Source organism: Eleutherodactylus coqui, chromosome 5 (genome assembly GCF_035609145.1).
Source record: "Eleutherodactylus coqui strain aEleCoq1 chromosome 5, aEleCoq1.hap1, whole genome shotgun sequence".
NCBI lineage: Eukaryota > Metazoa > Chordata > Amphibia > Anura > Eleutherodactylidae > Eleutherodactylus > Eleutherodactylus coqui.
In genome coordinates, this window is record NC_089841.1 from 238,749,677 (window position 1) to 238,773,439 (window position 23,763).

The 23,763-nt window shown below is 46.2% G+C and overlaps 1 protein-coding gene across 2 annotated transcripts in view; it reads left to right on the plus strand.

Moving 5' to 3' along the window:
• Nucleotides 1-9,285: 9,285 nt before the first annotated feature.
• Nucleotides 9,286-23,763, plus strand: part of SVEP1 (sushi, von Willebrand factor type A, EGF and pentraxin domain containing 1) — a 293,083-nt gene continuing 278,605 nt past the window's right edge. Inside the window, exon 1 of one of the 2 annotated variants that reach the window (XM_066604385.1) lies at nt 9,286-10,257. In XM_066604385.1, coding sequence (XP_066460482.1) covers nt 9,751-10,257 — 507 coding nt within the window. In that variant the 5' untranslated portion in view covers nt 9,286-9,750. The remainder of the gene's footprint in view (nt 10,258-23,763) is intronic. The other variant, XM_066604384.1, reaches the window with a different exon arrangement.

The window sequence follows — 23,763 nt, forward strand, 5'->3', positions numbered from 1 at the left end:
CCGACACTGGTCTTCAGGCATGTCTTCTGGGTTTGGAAAATCCTGCCTCCAGGAAGCGCTATCTCTGATTGGCTGAACCCCACAGCACTTCCTGGAGGCAGGGAATTTCCTATCCCCTGCCAGAAGACATGCCTGAAGACAACTGCTGGGGACTGCGGAAAGACGCAGCGGAACTGACAGAGCTTTTTAGGTGATGTATGTGTTTTTTTCTTCTTTTTTTCTGCAGCTAGAGCTTAGTTTAGGGCTTTGACAGTAGGATTTCCTACTATCAAAGTTGCATCGCAACGTTTTTATGTGATGCGATGCAACAGAGAGGAAGGCTCCATAGGGAAACATGGGCTACAAAACTTTGCAAGTTGCGAGGGATATCGTGAAACCCTCAAGGTTTTTGATTATCAGTATAGCATGCTACAAAGTATCGCAAATGTGAAGGAACTTATAGGAAAGCATGGGCTTCACAAACATGCGATTTGTAGGATTGTCGCAACACAAGAAAATCACATGACTTTGGTGCCCATGTGAAACAGGCCCAATAGACAATTGTTAAAAGCACAATATACTGCAATATAGAAGTATTGCACTACATTGTATAAGCAATCAAACTATTGAAAGGACTAATAAAAGTTGTAAAAATAAGAAATTCATCTTGTGCATGTTCCTACTAAGCGCTGCCCTGCTATTGGTCAGTAATCTGGTCCTGAGAGAGAAATACAAAAAAGCTGTCCCCGGTCGTTCCTATTGAGCAAGCCTGACCTGTAGAGCTGGAATGCCTACAGGATGCATCAGGGCAACCAGTGAATAAACATTTCTGAAATGCCAGGAGAAGGTAATGGCTTATAGTGCTACAGACACAAACCCCAAATCAGAACCACATTGTAGACTTAAATAACATTTGCTTATCATTCATTTGACAGCAACTTTGCATAATCAGAACACCCCTTTAACAAATGTGGCACCATGCTGCTAAATACTGTATGCCACCCAGTTACTGAAGTGAGATTATGACAAATTTACATTCACAATTCTTAAATCTGTCTAAAAACCTCATTCAACTCAAACGTCACCCTCTTTTCTAGACACTTTTAAATCAGTAGTACGTTTTTTAAAATTGATTTGCACCAAAGAAACTGCGACTTAGACCAGAGTCCTGGTACAACACCAGTAATAAATGTGCCCATACCTGTGAAACCAGCATAATGCCTGCACATGGCAGGGCCCGATTCCACATGCGGAATCCCGTAGCAGAATCCGTCTTTGGCAGCAGCAGCATCTGCGTGTACCAGCTCTGTTGCCGTCTTTTCTGTACTGGCTCGCCGTCACACATGTGCAGTACAGATTTTTTTTTTTTAAACTTTCTTTTCCTAGGCGACGACATGGAATCTGCGACCTGTCCGCAATATTCATTGTAGATGGGCCACGTATTGGACGGCTTCCATTGACTTCAGCCCGCATGAGGAGCCCGCATGAAAATGGAACATGCTGCGATTTTTTCCTCCGCGAGCGGAATTTGCAACTGGTTTCCGCTCGTGTGTAGGAAGCGGCGGATCTCCATAGGAAGTAACGGGCGGTATTTTTTGTGGATCTGCGGTGCAGACGCCAACAGTGAATAGCAAATATCCGCCCATATGAGAGAGGTCTAACTGAGTCACTATATTACTTGGAAATTACAACTATAAGACGAAATTATAACAAGTGGACATGCAGAAATCTATCTATCTATCTATCTATCTATCTATCTATCTATCTATCTATATCTATCTATCTTATATCTTTCTAAATCTATCTATCTATCTCACATCTATCTATTAGAGATGAGCGAACGTACTCGTCCGAGCTTGATACTCGTTCGAGTATTAGCGTGTTCGAAATGCTCGTTACTAGAGGCGAGTACCACGTGATGTTCGAGTTACTTTCACTTTCATCTCTGAGACGTTAGCGCGCTTTTCTGGCCAATAGAAAGACAGGGAAGGCATTACAACTTCCCCCTGCGACGTTCAAGCCCTATACCACCCCCCTGCAGTGAGTGGCTGGCGAGATCAGGTGTCACCCGATTATATAAATCGGCCCCTCCCGCGGCTCGCCACAGATGCATTCTGACAGAGATCAGGGACAGTGCTGCTGATGCCGGAGCTGCTATAGGGAGAGCGTTAGGATTGATTTTAGGCTTCAAGAACCCCAACGGTCCTTCTTAGGGCCACATCTGACCGTGTGCAGTACTGTTGAGGCTGCTTTTTGCAGTGTTGCACATTTTTTTTTTTTTTTGTATATTGGCCGTGCAGAGCATTGCGTCCAGAGCATTGCGTCCTGCAGTAATTTTACATAGTCCAGGGCCAGTAGTGGGGGTGAGGCAGGGACAGTGAAAGACATATACAGTCTATATAGGCAGTGGGCTTTTCCAAAAAAATTTGGGAAAAAAAATCTATTTGGGCTGCCTGTGACCATCCTCAGTGTACTGCGTCTCTGCTGGGGGTAGTTGTCCTAATTCATACGCAGCCAGCTAAGTGTTACAGCAGGCTTGCGCAAAATTCTTTCCTGGCTCTGCGTTGCCTCTTACATCACCGCTGTCATCCTGTCCAGAGTGAAACAGTCTGCAGTAATTTTACATAGTCCAGGGCCAGTAGTGGTGGTGAGGCAGGGACAGTGAAAGACATATACAGTCTATATAGGCAGTGGGCTTTTCCAAAAAAATTTGGGGAAAAAAATCTATTTGGGCTGCCTGTGACCGTCCTGACTGTACTGCGTCTCTGCTGGGGGTAGTTATCCTAATTCATACGCAGCCAGCTAAGTGTTACAGCAGGCTTGCGCAAAATTCTTTCCTGGCTCTGCTGTGCGTTCCGTAAGCGAAGTCAGCCTCCAACCACAGGCCAATAAGCGGCACATTTAATTACAGCGTTCTGTTTCTGCACTACTGGTAATACAGCATGCTGAGGGGTAGGGGTAGGCCTAGAGGACGTGGACGCGGGCGAGGACGCAGAGGCCCAAGTCAGGGTGTGGGCACAGGCCGAGCTCCTAATCCAGGTGTATCGCAGCCGACTGCTGCGGGATTAGGAGAGAGGCACGTTTCTGGCGTCCCCACATTCATCTCACAATTAATGGGTCCACGCGGTAGACCTTTATTAGAAAATGAGCAGTGTGAGCAGGTCCTGTCGTGGATGGCAGAAAGTGCATCCAGCAATCTATCGACCACCCAGAGTTCTGCGCCGTCCACTGCTGCAACTCTGAATCTTCTGGCTGCTGCTCCTCCTTCCTCCCAGCCTCCTCACTCCATTACAATGAAACATTCTGAGGAGCAGGCAGACTCCCAGGAACTGTTCCCGGGCCCCTGCCCAGAATGAGCAGCAATGGTTCCGAATCCTCTCCTACTGGAGGAGTTTGTCGTGACCGATGCCCAACCTTTGGAAAGTTCCCGGGGTCCGGGGGATGAGGCTGGGGACTTCTGGCAACTGTCTCAAGACCTTTCAGTGGGTGAGGAGGACGATGAGACACAGTTGTCTATCACTCAGGTAGTAGTAATTGGAGTAAGTCCGAGGGAGGAGCGCACAGAGGATTCAGAGGAAGAGCAGCAGGACGATGAGGTGACTGACCCCACCTGGTTTGCTACGCCTACTGAGGACAGGTCTTCAGAGGGGGAGGCAAGTGCAGCAGCAGGGCAGGTTGGAAGAGGCAGTGCGGTGGCCAGGGGTAAAGGCAGGGCCAGACCGAATAATCCACCAACTGTTTCCCAAAGCGCCCCCTCGCGCCATGCCACCCTGCAGAGGCCGAGGTGCTCAAAGGTCTGGCAGTTTTTCACTGAGAGTGCAGACGACCGACGAACAGTGGTGTGCAACCTTTGTCGCGCCAAGATCAGCCGGGGAGCCACCACCACCAGCCTCACCACCACCAGCATGCGCAGACATATGATGGCCAAGCACCCCACAAGGTGGGACGAAGGCCATTCACCGCCTCCGGTTTGCACCGCTGCCTCTCCCCCTGTGCCCCAACCTGCCACTGAGATCCAACCCCCCTCTCAGGACACAGGCACTACCGTCTCCTGGCCTGCACCCACACCCTCACCTCCGCTGTCCTCGGCCCCATCCAGCAATGTCTCTCAGCGCACCGTCCAGCCGTCGCTAGTGCAAGTGTTGGAGCGCAAGCGCAAGTACGCCGCCACGCACCCGCACGCTCAAGCGTTAAACGTGCACATAGCCAAATTTATCAGCCTGGAGATGCTGCCGTATAGGCTTGTGTAAACGGAGGCTTTCAAAGGTATGATGGCGGCGGCGGCCCCGCGCTACTCAGTTCCCAGTCGCCACTACTTTTCCAGATGTGCCGTCCCAGCCCTGCACGACCACGTCTCCCGCAACATTGTACGCGCCCTCACCAACGCGGTTACTGCCAAGGTCCACTTAACAACGGACACGTGGACAAGCGCAGGCGGGCAGGGCCACTATATCTCCCTGACGGCACATTGGGTGAATTTAGTGGAGGCTGGGACAGAGTCAGAGCCTGGGACCGCTCACGTCCTACCCACCCCCAGAATTGCGGGCCCCAGCTCGGTGGTGGTATCTGCGGCGGTGTATGCTTCCTCCACTAATCCACCCTCCTCCTGCTCCTCCTCCTCCTACGCAACCTCTGTCTCACAATCAAGATATGTCAGCAGCAGCACGTCGCCAGCAGTCGGTGTTGCGCGGCACGGCAGCACAGCGGTGGGCAAGCGTCAGCAGGCCATGCTGAAACTACTCAGCTTAGGAGAGAAGAGGCACACGGCCCACGAACTGCTGCAGGGTCTGACAGAGCAGACCGACCGCTGGCTTGCGCCGCTGAGCCTCCAACCGGGCATGGTCGTGCGTGACAACGGCCGTAACCTGGTGGTGGCTCTGCAGCTCGGCAGCCTCACGCACGTGCCATGCCTGGCCCACATCTTTAATTTGGTGGTTCAGCGCTTTCTGAAAAGCTACCCACGCTTGTCAGACCTGCTTGGAAAGGTGCGCCGGCTCTGCGCACATTTCCGCAAGTCCCACACGGACGCTGCCACCCTGCGCACCCTGCAACATCGGTTTCATCTGCCAGTGCACCGACTGCTGTGCGACGTGCCCACACGGTGGAACTCTACGCTCCACATGTTGGCCAGGCTCTATGAGCAGCGTAGAGCTATAGTGGAATACCAACTCCAACATGGGCGGCGCAGTGGGAGTCAGCCTCCTCAATTCTTTACAGAAGAGTGGGCCTGGTTGGCAGACATCTGCCAGGTCCTTGGAAACTTTGAGAAGTCTACCCAGATGGTGAGCGGCGATGCTGCAATCATTAGTGTCACCATTCCTCTGCTATGCCTCTTGAGAAGTTCCCTGCAAAGCATAAAGGCAGACGCTTTGCGCTCGGAAACAGAGGTGGAGGAAGACAGTATGTCGCTGGATAGTCAGAGCACCCTCCTGTCTATATCTCAGCGCGTTGAGGAGGAGGAGCATGAGGAGGATGAGGAGGAGGGGGAAGAGACAGCTTGGCCCACTGCTGAGGGTACCCATGCTGCTTGCCTGTCATCCTTTCAGCGTGTATGGCCTGAGGAGGAGGAGGATCCTGAAAGTGATCTTCCTAGTGAGGACAGCCATGTGTTGCGTACAGGTACCCTGGCACACATGGCTGACTTAATGTTAGGATGCCTTTCTCGTGACCCTCGCGTTACACGCATTCTGGCCACTACGGATTACTGGGTGTACACACTGCTCGACCCACGGTATAAGGAGAACCTTTCCACTCTCATACTCGAAGAGGAAAGGGGTTCGAGAGTGATGCTATACCACAGGACCCTGGCGTACAAGCTGATGGTAAAATTCCCATCCGACAGCGCTAGTGGCAGAAGGCGCAGTTCCGAGGGCCAGGTAGCAGGGGAGGCGCGGAGATCAGGCAGCATGTACAGCACAGGCAGGGGAACACTCTCTAAGGCCTTTGACAGCTTTCTGGCTCCCCGGCAAGACTGTGTCACCGCTCCCCAGTCAAGGCTGAGTCAGCGGGAGCACTGTAAAAGGATGGTGAGGGAGTACGTAGCCGATCGCACGACCGTCCTCCGTGACGCCTCTGCCCCCTACAACTACTGGGTGTCGAAGCTGGACACGTGGCCTGAACTCGCGCTCTATGCCCTGGAGGTGCTTGCTTGTCCTGCGGCTGGCGTCTTGTCAGAGAGGGTGTTTAGTGCGGCTGGGGGAATCATCACAGATAAGCGTATCCGACTGTCAACCGACAGTGCCGACAGGTTTACACTCATCAAGATGAACAAAGCCTGGATTTCCCCAGACTTCTCTTCTCCACCAGCGGACAGCAGCGATACCTAAACAATACGTAGGCTGCACCCGCGGATGGAAGCATTGTTCTCTATCACCATCAAAAACGTGGACCTTTTAGCTTCATCAATCTGTGTATAATATTCATCCTCCTGCTCCTCCTCCTGAAACGTGGCGTAATCACGCCGAACGGGCAATTTTTCTTAGGCCCACAAGGCTCAGTCATATAATTTTTGTAAACAATTTTTATACGTTTCAATGCTCATTAAAGCGTTGAAACTTGCACCTGAACCAATTTTTATTTTAACTGGGCTGCCTCCAGGCCTAGTTACAAATTAAGCCACATTAACCAAAGCGATTAATGGGTTTCACCTGCCCTCTTGGTTGGGCATGGGCAATTTTTCTGACATACATTAGTACTGTTGGTACACCAATTTTTTGGGGCCCTCGCCTACAGTGTAATCCAATTAATTTTTTGCCCACCTGCATTAAAGCTGACGTGACATCAGCTGTGCTGGGCACTGCAATGGGATATATTTATGTACCGCCGGTGGCTTCCTGGCACCCACCCATGCTGTTGGTCCACACGGAGTTGTAACTGCATGTGTCCACTTCTAAAGAACCCCAGTCTGACTGGGGCATGCAGTGTGGGCCGAAGCCCACCTGCATTAAACATGACATTACCTCAGCTGTGCTGGGCAATGCACTGGGATTTATTTATGTACCGCCGGTGGCTTCCTGGGACCCTGCCATGCTGTCGGTCCACACAGACTTCACAATAGGGAGTTGTACCTGCCTGTGTCTACTTATAAAGAACCCCAGTCTGACTGGGGCATGCAGTGTGGGCCGAAGCCCACCTGCATTTAATCTGACGTTAGCTCTGCTGTCCAGGGCACTGCAATGGGATACATTTATGTACAGCCGGTGGGTTCCAGGGAGCCACCCATGCTGTCGGTCCACACGAGTTGTAACTGTGTCCACTTCTAAAAACCCCAGTCTGACTGGGGCATGCAGTTTGGGCCGAAGCCCACCTGCATTAAACATGACATTACCTCAGCTGTGATGGGCAATGCAATGGGATATATTTATGTACCGCCGGTGGCTTCCTGGCACCCACCCATGCTGTGGGTCCACAGGGACTTCACAATAGGGAGTTGTACCTGCCTGTGTCTATGAATTAAAAACCCCGGTCAGGTTGGGGTATGCAGTGTGGGCCGAAGCCCACCTGCATTTAATCTGACGTTAGCTCTGCTGTCCAGGGCACTGCAATGGGATACATTTATGTACAGCCGGTGGGTGCCAGGGAGCCACCCATGCTGTGGGTGCACACGGAATTCCCATTGCGGAGTTGTACCTGCCTGTGACTATTTATAAAAAAACGCGGTCTGACTGGGGCATGCAGACACCTTGACAAAATGAATAGTGTGTGGCACATAGGTTCCCCATTGCTATGCCCACGTGTGCAGCTCCTGATGGCGGTGGCACAGGATTCTATTTCTCATTGCTTCTGTACAGCATTGTGGGCTATCGCCCCGCCCCTTTTAAAGAGGGTCGCTGCCTAGCCGTGCCAACCCTCTGCAGTGTGTGCCTGCGGTTCCTCCTCATGGCAGACGCACTTATAAATAGACATGAGGGTGGTGTGGCATGAGGGCAGCTGAAGGCTGCGCAGGGACACTTTGGTGTGCGCTGTGGACACTGGGTCGTGCGGGGGGGGGGGGGGGGGTTGGCAGCATGTAACCCAGGAGAAGTGGCAGCGGAGTGTCATGCAGGCAGTGATTGTGCTTTGTTGGAGGTAGTGTGGTGCTTAGCTAAGGTATGCATTGCTAATGAGGGCTTTTCAGAAGTAAAAGTTGTTGGGAGGGGGGGGGGGCACTCTTGCCGCTATTGTGGCTTAATAGTGGGACCTGGGAACTTGAGATGCAGCCCAACATGTAGCCCCTCGCCTGCCCTATCCGTTGCTGTGTCGTTCCCATCACTTTCATGAATTGCCCAGATTTTCACAAATGGAAACCTTAGCGAGCATCGGCGATATGCAAAAATGCTCGGGTCGCCCATTGACTTCAATGGGGTTCGTTATCCGAAACGAACCCTCGAGCATCGCGAAAATTTCGTCCCGAGTAACGAGCACCCGAGCATTTTGGTGCTCGCTCATCTCTACTATCTATCTATCTATCTCATATCTATCTATCTATCTCATATCTATCTATCTACCTATCCATCTCATATCTATCTTTCTATCTATCTATCTATCTATCTCATATCTATCTATCTATCTATGTCATATCTATCTATCTATCTATCTCATATCTATCTTTTTCATATGTATCTCCTATCTATCTATCTATCTATCTATCTATCTATCTATCTATCTATCTATCTATCTATCTATCTATCTCATACCTATCTCATATCTATCTATCTATCTACCTATCCATCTCATATCTATCTATCTATCTATCTATCTATCTATCTTTTTCATACCTATCTCATATCTATCTATCTATCTATCTATCTATCTATCTATCTATCTATCTATCTATCCCATATCTATCTATCTATCTATCTATCTATCTATCTATCTATCTATCTATCTCATATCTATCTATCTATCCTCATATCCCCTATCTATCTATCTTATCTATCTATCTATCTATCTATCTATCTATCTATCTATTTATCTATCCATCCCATATCTATCTATTTATCTATCAATTATCCCATATCTATCTCTCATATCTATCTCACTCATATCTATCTATCCCCTCCAATTGATCCGACTACCACCTGTTAGTGCTCCATAAAGTTACATATTGCACGTCATATAACTTAGGGAATAGGTGACTGTATTATAGGTGAATATGCTACTTCTCCCTATGGATGGTTGAAATTCTAGTGGCACTCATAGTATCTGCAGGCATGTCCTTTGAATGCCTCAGCATATCTCTGCCAGACATGTGGGATCAATCAGGGGCTGGTGTGTGCTTTTGGGAATGTTGACAGCCTGACATACATAGGACTCCGGTGAGAAGAGAGCTCAGCAAATCAGCCATGAACAGAGGAGGGGGTGAAGGAAGATTGCAAAAAAAGGCAGGCAAATCCAAGCAGAGTAGAAAACACAGACAGAGGAAGAGAGAGAGAGAGAGGAAAGTGGAGCTGAGACAATAGAAAGGGAGGGAGTGAGAAGCACAAGAGAAGGGTAGAGGTTTGCAGAGACTCTTGGAATACTCCTGCACAGCTCCTTAAGAATGAAGAGGAGGGAAGGACATTGATTTGTACAGCACATGAGCAAAGCATGCAGCCAGCAACCCTTCTTGCAATATGTTCTCTATCATTCTTCACATCTGCACAGCTACTTGGATAGTCGATGTGGAACATTAGTTTTGGATCACGTCGTCTACAACAAATACTTTTCAGAACTGGGGGAGGGCAATAGAAAAGTATCTCACATTCTTATTACTTCCTAAGGACCAGCCAATTGTTTCCTGCTCAGGTGACCATGCTGCGCTTGGCTTCTATATGTTGCTGCCTTTCTTTGGTCCACTGTTGGACAACTTTTCAGCACCAGGTCCCGGCTTTCAGGAGCTCGTCATCACAAGTTTTCCAGATCACAGACAGCAGGATTTCAGAAGAAACAGACAACACAGAAAACAAAGTGGAAAGGCTGGGACAATATTTTAAGAAGAACATTAGGAGGTTGAGAGAGACGAGTCACAACTTGGACTTGGTCTTCTTGGTGGATGAGTCTTCAAGTGTAGGCCATGCCAACTTCGTCAACGAACTGAGGTTTGTGAAGAAGCTTCTTTCTGATTTTCCAGTGGTGCCTTCTGCTACCAGAGTGGCTATTGTGACATTCTCTTCCAAGAACAATGTTCAGACCAGAGTGGATTACATCTCCTCCAGTCAGTCCCATCAACACAAGTGTTCGCTCCTCAACAGAGAGATCCCAGCTATCACCTACAAGGGAGGGGGGACTTACACCAAAGGAGCCTTCCAGCAAGCAGCGGTAAGATAACATACTTGGAAATCTACCAGTCATGAACAATGTTACCCAGTTATATTCTAGAAGGTTCTTCATATATTGAGTATTAGTTTGTGGATGTTATTGAACATGTGTACCCCCTTTAAAAATGAGTATTATATTTCATTGCTTTATATATTTAAACCGAGGAAAGCATTATTACTTGTGATAAGTTACTCATGCCCCTATGTCTTTACTTGAGAGCCATCTAGTCACACTATTCGGCCACTTTCACATGGTAGTATTTCGGTCAGTGTTTTACAATAGTTTTTGTAAGCCAACACTAAGAATGAAACCTCCAGAGTAAAAGTATAATAGAAAGTTTTTCAACTCTTCCGTATTTTGGACCGGTTCCTGGTTTTGGCGTACAAATACTGATACAAAATACTGCTTTGAAAAAGTGGACTTTTAGTAATTTTTATCCACCAGTGGTCAATTAGTCATAGTAATAAAGGCCAACTAACACCCGTAGCAACATAGGGGACTGCCTTGTCCTTAGAAGGAGACTAGTGACTTGTACAAGTGTGCATGTAAATACTTTTGGCTGAGGTGCGAGTTTCTCCACCCACTTTAAGTTGTCTACACTTATTTTGAGTAACGGTCATACATCACTCAGTTGGCCATAAAGAGTTGACATTCTCTAAATGATTTATCAAGTCAGATCTGATCTGATATTGAAAATGACATTCTGGTCACTCAAAGAATGTCATGTAGTATTGGTCATTTATATTATTTCCAAACTCATATTAAGTGTATAGACATATTAACTGTGAGCTATGGGTAGGGGTGCGGTGCCGCTCTGCACTTTGAAGAGGGCACCCAAACAGACAGATCTAAATGTTATTGTGCTTATTAGTTGGTTTACTGAGAAGTTGGATATGCAAATATTATACAGTACATCCTTCTGTTACTTCAATTGTTCCTTTTCATCCAGGCAATAGAGGACAAGCGGGCAAGGAGAATAGTGAGTAGTCAGATGAGCTACAAGTCACTCAGGTGATAGATGCATAATAGGGAGTTACTTTATAAGCGATTCTCCACAATGACAGCAGAAGATGAAGCTTCTCTTTAAGAGAATATTATATGGCTATACATAACAATAAGGATTCACACGAGTGTATACGAATTTGCACGACCGTGAGCGCAGGGTCTTTGCGGAAAGAACATTAAATTACTAATAGTGTCTTTTTAGATTGAAAAGTTGTATATAAAAGTTAACAATTTTTAAATATCAAATAATTTGAAATATTAAAAAGTAGAATAAAAACAGGTACAAGACGTAAATTTCCGAGGCTCTTCACATTGAGTGGGTACAGTAAAATACCCAACGGCATATTTCACTGTACTTCTTGCATACGCAAAAAAAAGCACCGATGCTGCTAGCCATAATTAGTCTAATAAGTTCAAGATGTGCTCTTTGTCTGCAATGTTTCTCGCATCTTGTAGCGTATTTAGTGCATATTTGTGCATCCCCATCGACTTCTATGGGGACTTTTGGTGCCCATATGGCAAGTAAAATGGATCATGCTGCAAGTTTTTTTTTTTGCGTGACCGAAATACGCCGAAAAAATATGCCTATTTCAACAAACCCATTAAAAGCAATGGGTTCTATTCACTTTGTATTGCAAATGCGAATTCAGCCTAGGGCTAGTTTCACATAGGGATTGCGATATCGCCACAAGAAAATCGCGGCAAAATCGCAATTTTATTCCAGCGATTTTTGAGCTGTTTATTCACACAAAAACATCGCTGCCACTTGCTATTTTCTTCCGCGTTTTTCGTCTGCCCGATTTTGTCGCAATTTTTTTAGCGCAAAAGTCAATAGGACTTTCTCATGTTAAAAACACATCCCATTGCAACGCACGTTTGCGGTGCGATAAAAGGAAGGCTCCATAGGGAAACATGGGAGATAAAGAAAATCGCAAATCGCAGGAAGATAGAGCGTGCCACGATTTTTTGTTCTCGCAACATCACATCAGTGAAAACATTGCTAATGGGGAGGAAACCATTGACAATCATTGGTTTCATATATCTGCCTTTCTACTCACACTCGCATCGCGTGAAAATCGCACGATTTTCTTACCCGGGTGAAACCACCCTCCGGGCTCAGGAAGTAGGTGGGCGGTAGTTTTGTAATTCTGCTATAGTGCTTTGGGATCGTTATAATAATGAAGCTAATTAAAGTAGTTGATTTCATTGATAAAACATCTCGTGGAAGGGTTGTAAACTTAAGTGGATCCACATGACTACAGAATTTGCTTCTTGTCCAGATGTTGTACTTGATGTCACCCTGCGAAACCTTCAATCATTATCTGTGTAACGGTTCGCTACAGTATGCGCATCATCCAAGCAGACAAGTATCGGCCTGATGTAGTGCAATGCTGAATAGAGAAATGTTTATTACAGAACTTCCAGATTTAAGAGCAGACATATTGCAGAATCACAATCCAATCATGTACTTGCCTGCTAGCCTAGTAGAGCTAAATAAAGTTACTTGAAGAAAGTATAGGAAAGGCACAAAGTTGGGGAATCTGGCGTAACTATAGGGAATGGAGGGGATGCGGTTGCACCCAGGCCCAGAAGCCTCAATAGGCCCATAAGGCCTTTCTTCTCCATATAGGGAGCCCCTTACTATGAATACAGCATTATAGTTGGGAGTCCTGTTAGAGGTTTTGTATTGGGGCCCAGGAGCTTCAAGTTACGCCTCCGCATTAAGGGGTTAAGAGAAGTTGGGGGCCCCAAGATAAACTTTTATACGGATGTTGAAGAGTTGAGTTCGGTATTTAAAGGGGTTGTCCCGCGCCGAAACGGGTTTTTTTTTTTCAATAGCCCCCCCGTTCGGCGCGAGACAAACCCGATGCAGGGGTTAAAAAAGAAAACCGGATAGTGCTTACCTGAATCCCCGCGCTCCGGTGACTTCTTACTTACCTTGTGAAGATGGCCGCCGGGATCTTCACCCTCGGTGGACCGCAGGTCTTCTGTGCGGTCCATTGCCGATTCCAGCCTCCTGATTGGCTGGAATCGGCACGTGACGGGGCGGAGCTACGAGGAGCCACTCTCCGGCACGAGCGGCCCCATTCAGAAAAGAAGAAGACCGGACTGCGCAAGCGCGTCTAATCCGGCGATTAGACGCTGAAAATTAGACGGCACCATGGAGACGAGGACGCTAGCAACGGAACAGGTAAGTGAATAACTTCTGTATGGCTCATAATTAATGCACAATGTACATTACAAAGTGCATTAATATGGCCATACAGAAGTGTATAACCCCACTTGCTTTCGCGGGACAACCCCTTTAACTGTTTCTTTCTTAAATCACTCTTTAAGGATAATTAGTAGCTATGGCTGCCCTCCTGTTAGAAACATAAGACAAAGCAACTTGATATTGTGATGAGTTGTATCAAATGGCACATTGAAGTTTGCTTCAATTAAAAAAAAACTAAACTCTGCTACATTTTCATCATTTGCTTCAGATTAGTGTGAAAGGGGTTGTCCAGTTGTAAACTGCTGATAGCCGATCCTCAGGATAGACCATTGTTAGTAGATCGGTGCATGTTGGTCACCAAGGACCTCCATCATTTAGCTGGTAGCTGAACCGGTGCTCCCCTGCACTGAGCTGATTTCTACAGGAAGCAGACAGCTACATTCTCAAAGCAGTGGCCAGAATTGGTATTCAAGGAAAAGTTTCTATGTAAATCAATGGGTGCAATACCAACCCTTGCCAATATACTGGGAACGGAGATGTCTTCTTCCTACAGAAATCAGATCAGTGCGTGAGAGCATCAACCCAGAGATCAAATGATCATCAGTGGTCTTTGGTGACTGACCCATGCTGATCTACTCTTGATGGCGTAACCTAAGGATACGCTATCAATAGTTTACAAATGGACAACCCTTTACAGCATTGGTCTTGGAAGCTGTAGCTAGAAAGTTCAAGCAAATTTTGTGCATTCTTCAATAAATGTATCTGTAATAAGAAAAAAGGGTCTGCTAACCCTTTTAAAGGGGATGTTCAGATTAGGGAAAAAAAAACATTGGGGCTTTACTCTATAAACAGAGCTGCTCTTACCCATTGGTTGTGTATGCTACTGCTGCTAAGGCTCATTTGTTTGAATGGTTTTGAGTTGCAATATCCGACACATCCATAGACAGAAATGGCGCTGTTTTTCTAATATAATACTAACCCTTTAATTCTTACTATAGTTAACCTTCAGGAACCTCCGGCCTGTCTTGCAGTTCAGTTCCCTCATCAAGTGCTAGATTACCAGAATCTCTAAATTACTGGATGCCGGATAAAACCATTTTACTGCACTTTTACATAACCACAATTTACATCTAATTTAGGACAGTTATATAGTGTCATTCAATGAATGGCTGAGCGCTGCCTGTGATTGGCTGAGCGCTCAGCCAATCAGATCAGCACTTTCTGGAGGTGAGGATTTTAAAATCCCGGGCCACTAGAAAGTCCTTCAGAGCAGTGTTGGCTGGGAGGAGAAAAGATGCGCTGGAGCCCCGACAGCGTCGGAAGGTGACGTATATATATTTTTTTTTTTTTACACCAGCTAGGGATGATTTTCAGGGAAGGACTTATATTTTAAGCGCTTCCCCAAAAATTACTGTGGGGGTTGCCTGCATCCCATTGCTTTCAATGGGGCCAGCTAAGTGCCGTCCCCATTAAAAGTACTGGGAGAAGATCGTGATCCTCTGCCACTGCTGAAACAGCTGTGGCAGGGGATTCCTTCATCCCCACGAGGAGTGCCCTTGGCATGGAACACTGTGACAGTGCTGTCACAGTAGTTAGTGATGAGGGGACTTCCCGCTGAGATATTTTACGCACAGCCAGACCTTTCCGCTGCAAAGATACCCTATCTTTTGTAGGTGCGAGTATTTTGCGCCTGTAAAGGATGGACATGTGAAAACTACATTGGGAACCAATGGTTTTGTCAGACACACCTTTTTTTGTGCTCATAGGCGTGTGCAAAAAATCACTCATCTGACTTCACCTTTAATATATTTGCCTTTGTATCCACAAGCAAGAGGTTATGTACACTTTAGACATGATTTACCAATGCAAACAGCAATGATGTGGCTCTCTTTAGTGGCGCATTGACACCCTATGAGTCCATATTACCACATTATTGATCTGCAGGGTCTAAGGGAGATTGCTAACTTTATATGTTATGCAACTTTTTTTAGATTCTCATGAAATCCATTCGCACTATAGTCTAGATGCATGAGATAGGGATCACAAATATGGATGTGTGCAAGATGCCTGACCATCTAATAGATGTGGTTTTCCATAGAGAAATATAGTTAGATCTTCCTTTGCAGTGTGCTGGTCAAAATCTTGATAAGTTGCCAGTACCTAAAGTACAGCCAAAGTAGAACATGAGCAAGCTGCTAAAAGATAGCCTTACAAGACAAAGCAGACAAGGGCACATTTTTGGCCAATAGGCTCAGTTTGCTTCTTTATTCATTGAGCAACCTGCATGTTCTGCTGCCTCAACAAGTCATTACAGCAATTGTGGGCATATTTACATTCTAGTTTGGGGCCAATTAACACTGAAAGCTAACTCAGCCTAGTAAGTATGTCACAGGTCGGGGTATGGTAGCACAAGGCTCAAGATATGATGCAGCAAACGGAATAACCAGAGTGTGAAATACTTAAGGCCCATTTACACGTAGCGATGATCGCTTATAGATCGCTCAATCGACAGTTTGAGTGACAGCTTTGAGCGATCATTTTGCATAAACTATTAAGTAGTTTCTCAGATACTTAAGAGCTTATTAACCTGCAAATGAAGCCTTTAGCTGAAGGCAGTTAAAAGCCGGAGGGCTCTTATCTGCTTTCAGTTCTTTTGTTCTCCATGGGGAAACAATGCTATAAACTGCTGATAAGGCTGAAGGACGATTTTTAGGTTGTCCTGAATTTAGTGATCAGCTAGCAGTGCACGAATAGTTATCGATGGCTGCGCATTTAGACGCAACGATGATCACTCAAACGATTGCTTTTTAGCGGTTTTTGAGTGATCATCGCTCCGTTTAAATAGGCCTTTTTTTTAGGAACACAAGAATAAAAGTGAACCAATGGCTGGTAATAAGTAACCGACTAGTTCAGTCGGTCCTTGACTTTCTAGACAGTATCTACAGTTACCTCTAACACAGTACTACCTGTCAGAGTAACAACAATAGTATGCTGCTAATATCCTTTTTAACCCCTTACCCCTCTATGATGTACAGTTATGTCATCAAGGTTCGGGGTTTGTATGGCTGGGAATCGAGAGCCACTCGATACAATGCCGGTGCTGGCTGTTTCTTATAGCTGACACCCGCCAGCAACAGCTGCAATCAGCACTTCTGCTGATCATGACTGCTAATCTTTCAAATGTCGCCATCAATTCTGACAGCGGCATTTAAATGCCCCTATTGGATTTCAGTTGCCATGGAAGCCGGGGGCTTTCTGGACGTTCCCAGGGCTGTCATTGCAGATTGTCTGTCAAGCTGTCAGATGGCAGTATGATGTAAGACTATGGTATTACATGATACTGCAGGAGCGATCAAACCATCACAGGCTTATGTCCCCTATAGGGACTAAAAAGATGTAAAAAAATCAGTTTTAAAAAGTTTTATTAATAGAAATGAGCGAGCACCCAAATGCTCGGGTCCGCATTTTTCGAATCGAGCTTTTTGTAAAATTCGAGAGCTCTACTTGAGTAACGAACCCCATTGACTACAATGGGAGACTCGAACATTTTTGTATGTGGGACACCGGCTGCTGAGCTTTTTTTTTTTTTCCTAGGTTCGTCTCTCTCTCTCTCTTTGTCAGATTTTTAATAAAAAAATACAAAACATATTTGGTATTGCTGTGTCAAAAAAAGTCCAATCTATAAAAGTAGCGCAGTATTTGCCCTGCATTGTGAACATCATCAGAAAAAAAAATACATGTCAGTTTTTTGATCACCCGTCTCCAAGACAAAAATGTAATAAAAAGCGATCAAAAAGTCATATGTACTCCAAAATGGTACCAGTAGAAACTACAGAACGTCCCACAAAAAACGAGCCCATTCATAACTATATTGATAGAAAAATAAAAAGTTATGGCTGTCAGAAGATGTTGACAGAAAATAATTTTATTTTTTTCTAAAGACAGGGGGTGATCCAGATCCAGCTCCCTTTCCCAGTGACCTCTGAACCGCCCCCCCCCCCCCCGGAGTCCCGTGCTTCCCTGACTACCAAAACACTATAGACTGCAGAGATCTCATCCCTCAAATCCCGAGGAGAAGAGCATAACTCCTCAAAAGGCGTGGGTGGGGCAGTCTATTCCGTAAGTGAGCCATGACCCTGTATGAAGTGGCGCACTTGTAGGTATTGGAACCACGCACCTGCCACAGGCCCACCGTCTCCCAAGAGCTCGGCTAGCAATTTAATTCTGTCTATCTGTACAATGTCTTAATTCTACCTAATTCTAGAAGTATGCATCCCCACTCTGTCTAGAAGTGGTAGACTTGCCTCTCCCAGTGATAAGTCTGGATTCCCCACCAATGTGGTCCATGGACCAGGAATAGTTATCAAGCCACTTTTGCGAAGCAAAGCCATCCCAGATCCTCAGGAGAAGCCCCCCCTGAGCCAGAAGAGACTCTTTGCTCCAACCGTGGTGTAAGCCTGTTCTAATTGAAATCAGAGCTTGGAGATCTGCCTGTGTAGGAGATCCACTACTATCTTGTCAATTGCTGTTCTATAATGTCTGTGTCATGTCTGGTATACCTGGTCCCCCGTATTCCTTCCGCTGGGTGAGGAGTTTGTAGCTCAAACGGGGCCTTGACCCACCCCAGACGAAGCGTGTTACTGCCCTTCTCTGTGGACAGTGTGACCCCTAAGTATTTAATATGGTCTTCACGCCAATTCAAAGGAATAAAAGGATTTAGGACTCAGTCACACGAGCGGAGGTACGCACGTATCAGAGCTACCACAATCAGAGCTACCAGCAGGTGGGGATTTCAAATCCCCGGCTGCTGATAGCTCAGAACTACAGAGACAGGGACAGCGTCAGAAGTCGCGGCTGAGCCCTGACAGTTGAAGGAAGATGAGTGCTTTATTTATTTATTTTTTGTACACTATTTTAAATGGCTTTTCAGGGAAGGGCTTATGAAGCCCTTCCCTGAAATCCATTGATGGCTGCCGGGGCTCAGCTGCGACTTCTCGCGTGGTCCCCGACTCTGTAGGGCTGCTGAGCTATCAGCAAGCGGGAATTTAAAATCTCCGCCTGCTGGTAGCTTTGATTGTGATTGGCTTAAGCGCTCAGCCAATCACAATCAGAGTTACCAGCAGGTGGGAATTTTAAATCCCTGCATGCTGATAGCTCAGAACTACAGAGCCGGGGACCGCGCCAAAAGTCGTGGCTGAGCCCCGGCAGCTAAAGAAAGATGAGCATTTTATTTTTTAATATTTGGCTGTTTACAAAAACAGCTAGATAACACCCCAAAAAAGGAAAGCCGGATATACATACTAGATACAAGAGACAGAAGTAAGTAATAGAAAAACTGAAACCAGCTCACCCCCAATGAACACTTTTCTAGAATCTAAGCAGCAGGGAAGGCAGCCGCCTCAGCCACCTATGGATCCAATTCCAAAACACAAGATTTCGTCCAGCAATAAAATTAAAAGCAAAACTTTTAATATAGCATCTTTAAAAACATCTTCACAGAAGCACACAGAGAAAAAGGGGAGCAATGTTTACATGTTTCAAGCCTCATATGAGGAGGAGTCAAGATTGTGATGCTTGAAACATGTAAAATGAGGATGTTTTTAAGGATGCTACAATACAAGTTTTGTTTTTTAACTTCATATAAGTGCTGAAAGAAATCTTGTGTTAGGGAGCCTACCCACTTGCGCTGCCGATTTTCGCGTGTGAAAAACGCGGCGTTTTCCCGCGTTTTTTGTGCGTTTTCCGCGGCGTTTTTTGCGCGTTTTTGGCAGCCCTCCATTGACAATCATGGGTGCATTAAGAGAAAAATAAGGAGACATATGCAACTGACAGTTCCTATGTGAAAAAACCCCACGAAATGGAAAAAAAAACCCAGATGGACAAGAACACATTCTATACTAATTGCTCTTGAGAAAAAACGCAAAACATCACAGGAAAAAAAATCGCAAGTGGGTAGGCACCCTTAGGGAGAAGAAAATAAGCATCTTCCAGATTTCATCAGTGGCAGCTTATCCCTCATGAGAAGAAAGGTATTTTACATGTTGAAATCCGACTGTCCAATTCTTTTTGTCCTGGACATCTACTGTTGGGGCTGAGTTGGGATGAGTTTCCCTCAAAACGTCATCTTATTTCCCTGCAAGAACTGCCAACACAATGTAGAATGCATTTCTCATGACTGGCTTGCATTGACCTAAAGAATTTCACAGACAACCCTTTACGCAACCAGTCACCATAGGCCCAGTTAATGACGCCTCTGCAAACAGCTGATTTTGCAAAGGTAAGTTGCCCTCCGGCTACTCATTTCCCCAGCAGTGGCTACATGATAAATCTACTGATTACATGCCGTCTTGAAATTTTGTTGCTGCTTCTGCTAGTAAAGTCAATCATTTTAATGCTTACTTAATAGTGGGGAATTGCAAGTGATTCTTCCCTAATATAATCAATAAACCGGAGTCTTAAAACTGCATAAATTACTTTTTTGCACCCTATTCGAATGAAATAAGCTACCAAACATACCCTGTAGATGCGCACAGAAGGGATGTGAACTGCTAGTTTACAGCTGCTGCATCCGCTGGGAAGTGTTACTAATCCTCTATGAATTGCTAGTATTTTAAGGCTGTTTAGGTTATGATTTATCCCGTCTGCATGGATATCACTAGCCTGAGAGATGTCAGATGGGAGTTTGTGGCTGCAGACCTTCCACCCACACAGTTCTCTGATACAAGCCATGTGTTACTTTCAGCGTAAAGTTAGCTCTTTGTATTCTGTTACTGAAAGTGCTGAGAAGTCTGACTGGATGGAAGGAAACTTTATCAGGTCACCGGCTTATGGAACCAGTTTTAGAAAAATAATGTCACACGGCCGGCAGAATTACGGTGATTAAACAGGTTTTTCAGGCAGTGCCCGGTATTGGCACCGGGATACATCAGGGTTGGCGTGGAAGTCGCTGCTCCACCCCCTGTGTAGTGGCCGGTGCTTCTATTTGATGGCACAGCTCCATTGATCTCATCCCAGTACTGACAGCGGGCACTATCTGGAAAACCCATTTAAGACCCCCTTCATACGGGCGTATACGTATTTGCACGCGCCTGAGCACTGCGTTTTTGTGGAAAGAATGATGCTTTTTTGCACACGCATGAGCTTATATTACTATACTTTTTGTGTCCGCAAGGCATGTTCATTAGCGAGTGGCAAAAAAATATGCACCGATTGGAATGACTAATTAGTCTAATGAGTTCCAGATGTGTTCTTTTTCCTGTGCAATTACGCAGTGTTTCACTCATCTTCTACTGTATTGACTTCTATGAGGACGTTTGGTGTGCACATGTGCAGGAAAATAGAACTTGCTGTTTTCCTTTCTTTTACACGACAGAAATGTGCAGGAAAAATAGGTGCATGTTAACAAACTTAGGCCTCCTGCGCACAACAGGGTCAGGTGCATGCGGGATCCCGCAGCTGGATCCGACCCTGTGCCCAGCCGGTGACCCTCATTGCCGGCCGTCACGCCTCCGCAGTACATACAAAGCCACATCATCGCTAGGCGATGTCACGGATAATGCGACCCTTCTGCAATGCTCACTGCGGAAGGTCCACAGGATAGATGCCTTCCATTGACTTCAATGGAAGCCATCGATCTGGAAAACCTCACAGAATGGAGCATATTTTTCTGCCACGAGTGGAAATTTCCACCCATGTGCAGGAAGCAGCAAGTCTCCATAGCACGCTATGGGTGATATTTGCTTCGGAATCCGGGGGCAGCTGCCGGCCCCAGATTCCACAAATCAAATCCACCCGTGTGCAGGAGCCCTAATGGAAATCATTGTTAGAAATGGTCACTAACTGCTATATGTGTCTGAAATTTACACACTTAAGAATTTAACTCCCTAATCAACAGCTCTTTGTAATTGTTGCTGTTGTTAGCCGTTTAGTTGTTCACAACACTTAACGACCCTAAAGGCAAGCCCCCTTCATGTTTTCCGGTTTTGCTTCTTTCATTTGTGTGATATCCATGCCAGTATCGGCTCTGACAGTATCAGCCATTGTGTTCTTTGGTGCCGGGTCTTCTTTTGCCACTGATCTGTCCAAGCATTGTAGATTTTTCTAGCTACTCTGCTCGCATTACATGGCCAAAACATGTGAGCCTGAGCTCGGTCATCTTGTCCTCCGTGAGCCTGAGCCCTTTCATCTTGTCCTCTGTGAGCCTGAGCTTGGTCATCTTGTCCTCTGTGAGCCTAAGCCCGGTCATCTTGTCCTCCGTGAGTCTGAGCTCGGTCATCTTGTCCTCCGTGAGTCTGAGCCCGGTCATCTTGTCCTCCGTGAGTCTGAGCTCAGTCATCTTGTCCTCCGTGAGCCTGAGCCCGGTCATCTTGTCCTCCAGTGATATATCAGATCTTATATGATTCAGGACTTCTCTGCTTGTTACTTTCACCCTCCAGGGCATACACAGCAGCTTTCACCAGCACCACAGCTCAAATACATCAATCCTCCTTCTATCAGCTTCCCTCACAGTCCAGCTTTCAGATCCACACATGGCTTTGGGGAAAACGCTGGTTTGTGCTATACTGCATTTAGTAGCTATACCGATATCTCTACTTTTCCAGATTTTGTCTAGGTTTAGTATTGTGCTTCGTCCCAATGCTATCCTATGTTTTATCTCTGGCATAGATTCTTTATCCTGGTCAATTTTTGAACCAAGCAAGATGAAGTTTCGCACGCATTCTATGACCTCATTGTCGATGTTGATTTCAATTTGGCCATTTTTTGCAGTTGTCATAATTTTAGTTGTCTTTATATTCAGGTAGAGGCCTGTCTTTTCACTTTTGGTTTTAATCTTACATATCAGCTCCTTCAGACTGGCTTCTGTATCTGCAAGCAGAGTTGTGTCATCCGCCCATCGGAGATTGTGGATGCTTCTTACACCTATTTTCACCTCGATTTCCAATTCGTCTAGATCCATTTTACACATGATCACTTCCGCATATAGGTTAAACAATAAGCGTGAGAGGATGCAGCCCTGTCAGATGCCTTTGCCGATCCCAATTCAATCTGTGTCCCCATACTGTGTTCTCACACTGACTTCTTGATTGGTGTTAAATGATTTTATTAGCTTGCCTAGATGTGCCGATACGCCCAGCTCTTGTAGGGCGTGCCATAACTTGTCATGGTCAACGCAGTCAAAGGCCTGGAGGTAGTTGATAAAGCACACGTAGATATTCTTTTGGTATTCTTGAGCTTTTCCGATGGTCCATCGCAAGTTTGCAAGTAGTAGTTAACAGATCAGAAATTCCAACTTTAGTCCAGAGATAAACAGTAGAGATGAGCGAGCATACTCGTCCGAGCTTGATACTCGTTCGAGTATTAGGGTGTTCGGGATGCTCGTTACTCGAGACGAGTACCACGCGATGTTCGAGTCACTTTCATTTTCTTCCCTGAGAAATTTGCGCGCTTTTCTGGCCAATAGAAAGACAGGGAAGGCATTACAACTTCCCCCTGCGACGTTCAAGTCCTATACCACCCCCCTGTAGTGAGTGGCTGGCGAGATTAGGTGTCACCCGAGTATTAAAATCTGCCCGCCCGCGGCTCGCCACAGATGCATTCTGACATAGTTCAGGGAAAGTGCTGTTGATGCCGGAGCTGCTATAGGGAGAGCGTTAGGAGTGATTTTAGGCTTCAAGAACCCCAACGGTCCTTCTTAGGCCATAGAAATCGCAGATCGCACCTACGTGCGATCTGCGATTCCTGTTCTCTTCTCTATATGCGCTCAATGGGGCCGGCGGCAGCAGCGCCGACCCCATTGAGAACATATAGAAGACAAATCATTCTTCTCTGCCACAGCTGTAACAGCTGTGGCAGAGAAGAACGATGTTTGCCCATTGAATTCAATGGAGCCGGCAATACAGCAGGTTCCACTGAAAGCAATAGGCTGCCGGCGATCGCGGGATGAATTGTTGGGAAGGGCTTAAATATATAAGCCCTTCCCTGCAATTCATCCAGAAATGTGTTACAATAAAAATATATACTGTATATACCGGCGTATAAGGCGACGGGGCGTATAAGACGCCCCCCAACTGTCACCTTATACGCTGGGAATACAGTGGAGCAAAGAATAAAAATCATTACTCACTTCCCCCGGCGTTCTGCGGCGTTCTGCTGCGCTGCTGCAGGCTGACGCTCCCTCCTGGTCCCCGGCAGAGCATTGCTTTCTGGACGCAGGGCTTGAAATCCCCGCCTCCAGAAAACACACGTGCCTTCAGCCAATCACAGCCAATGACAATGATGTCATTGAT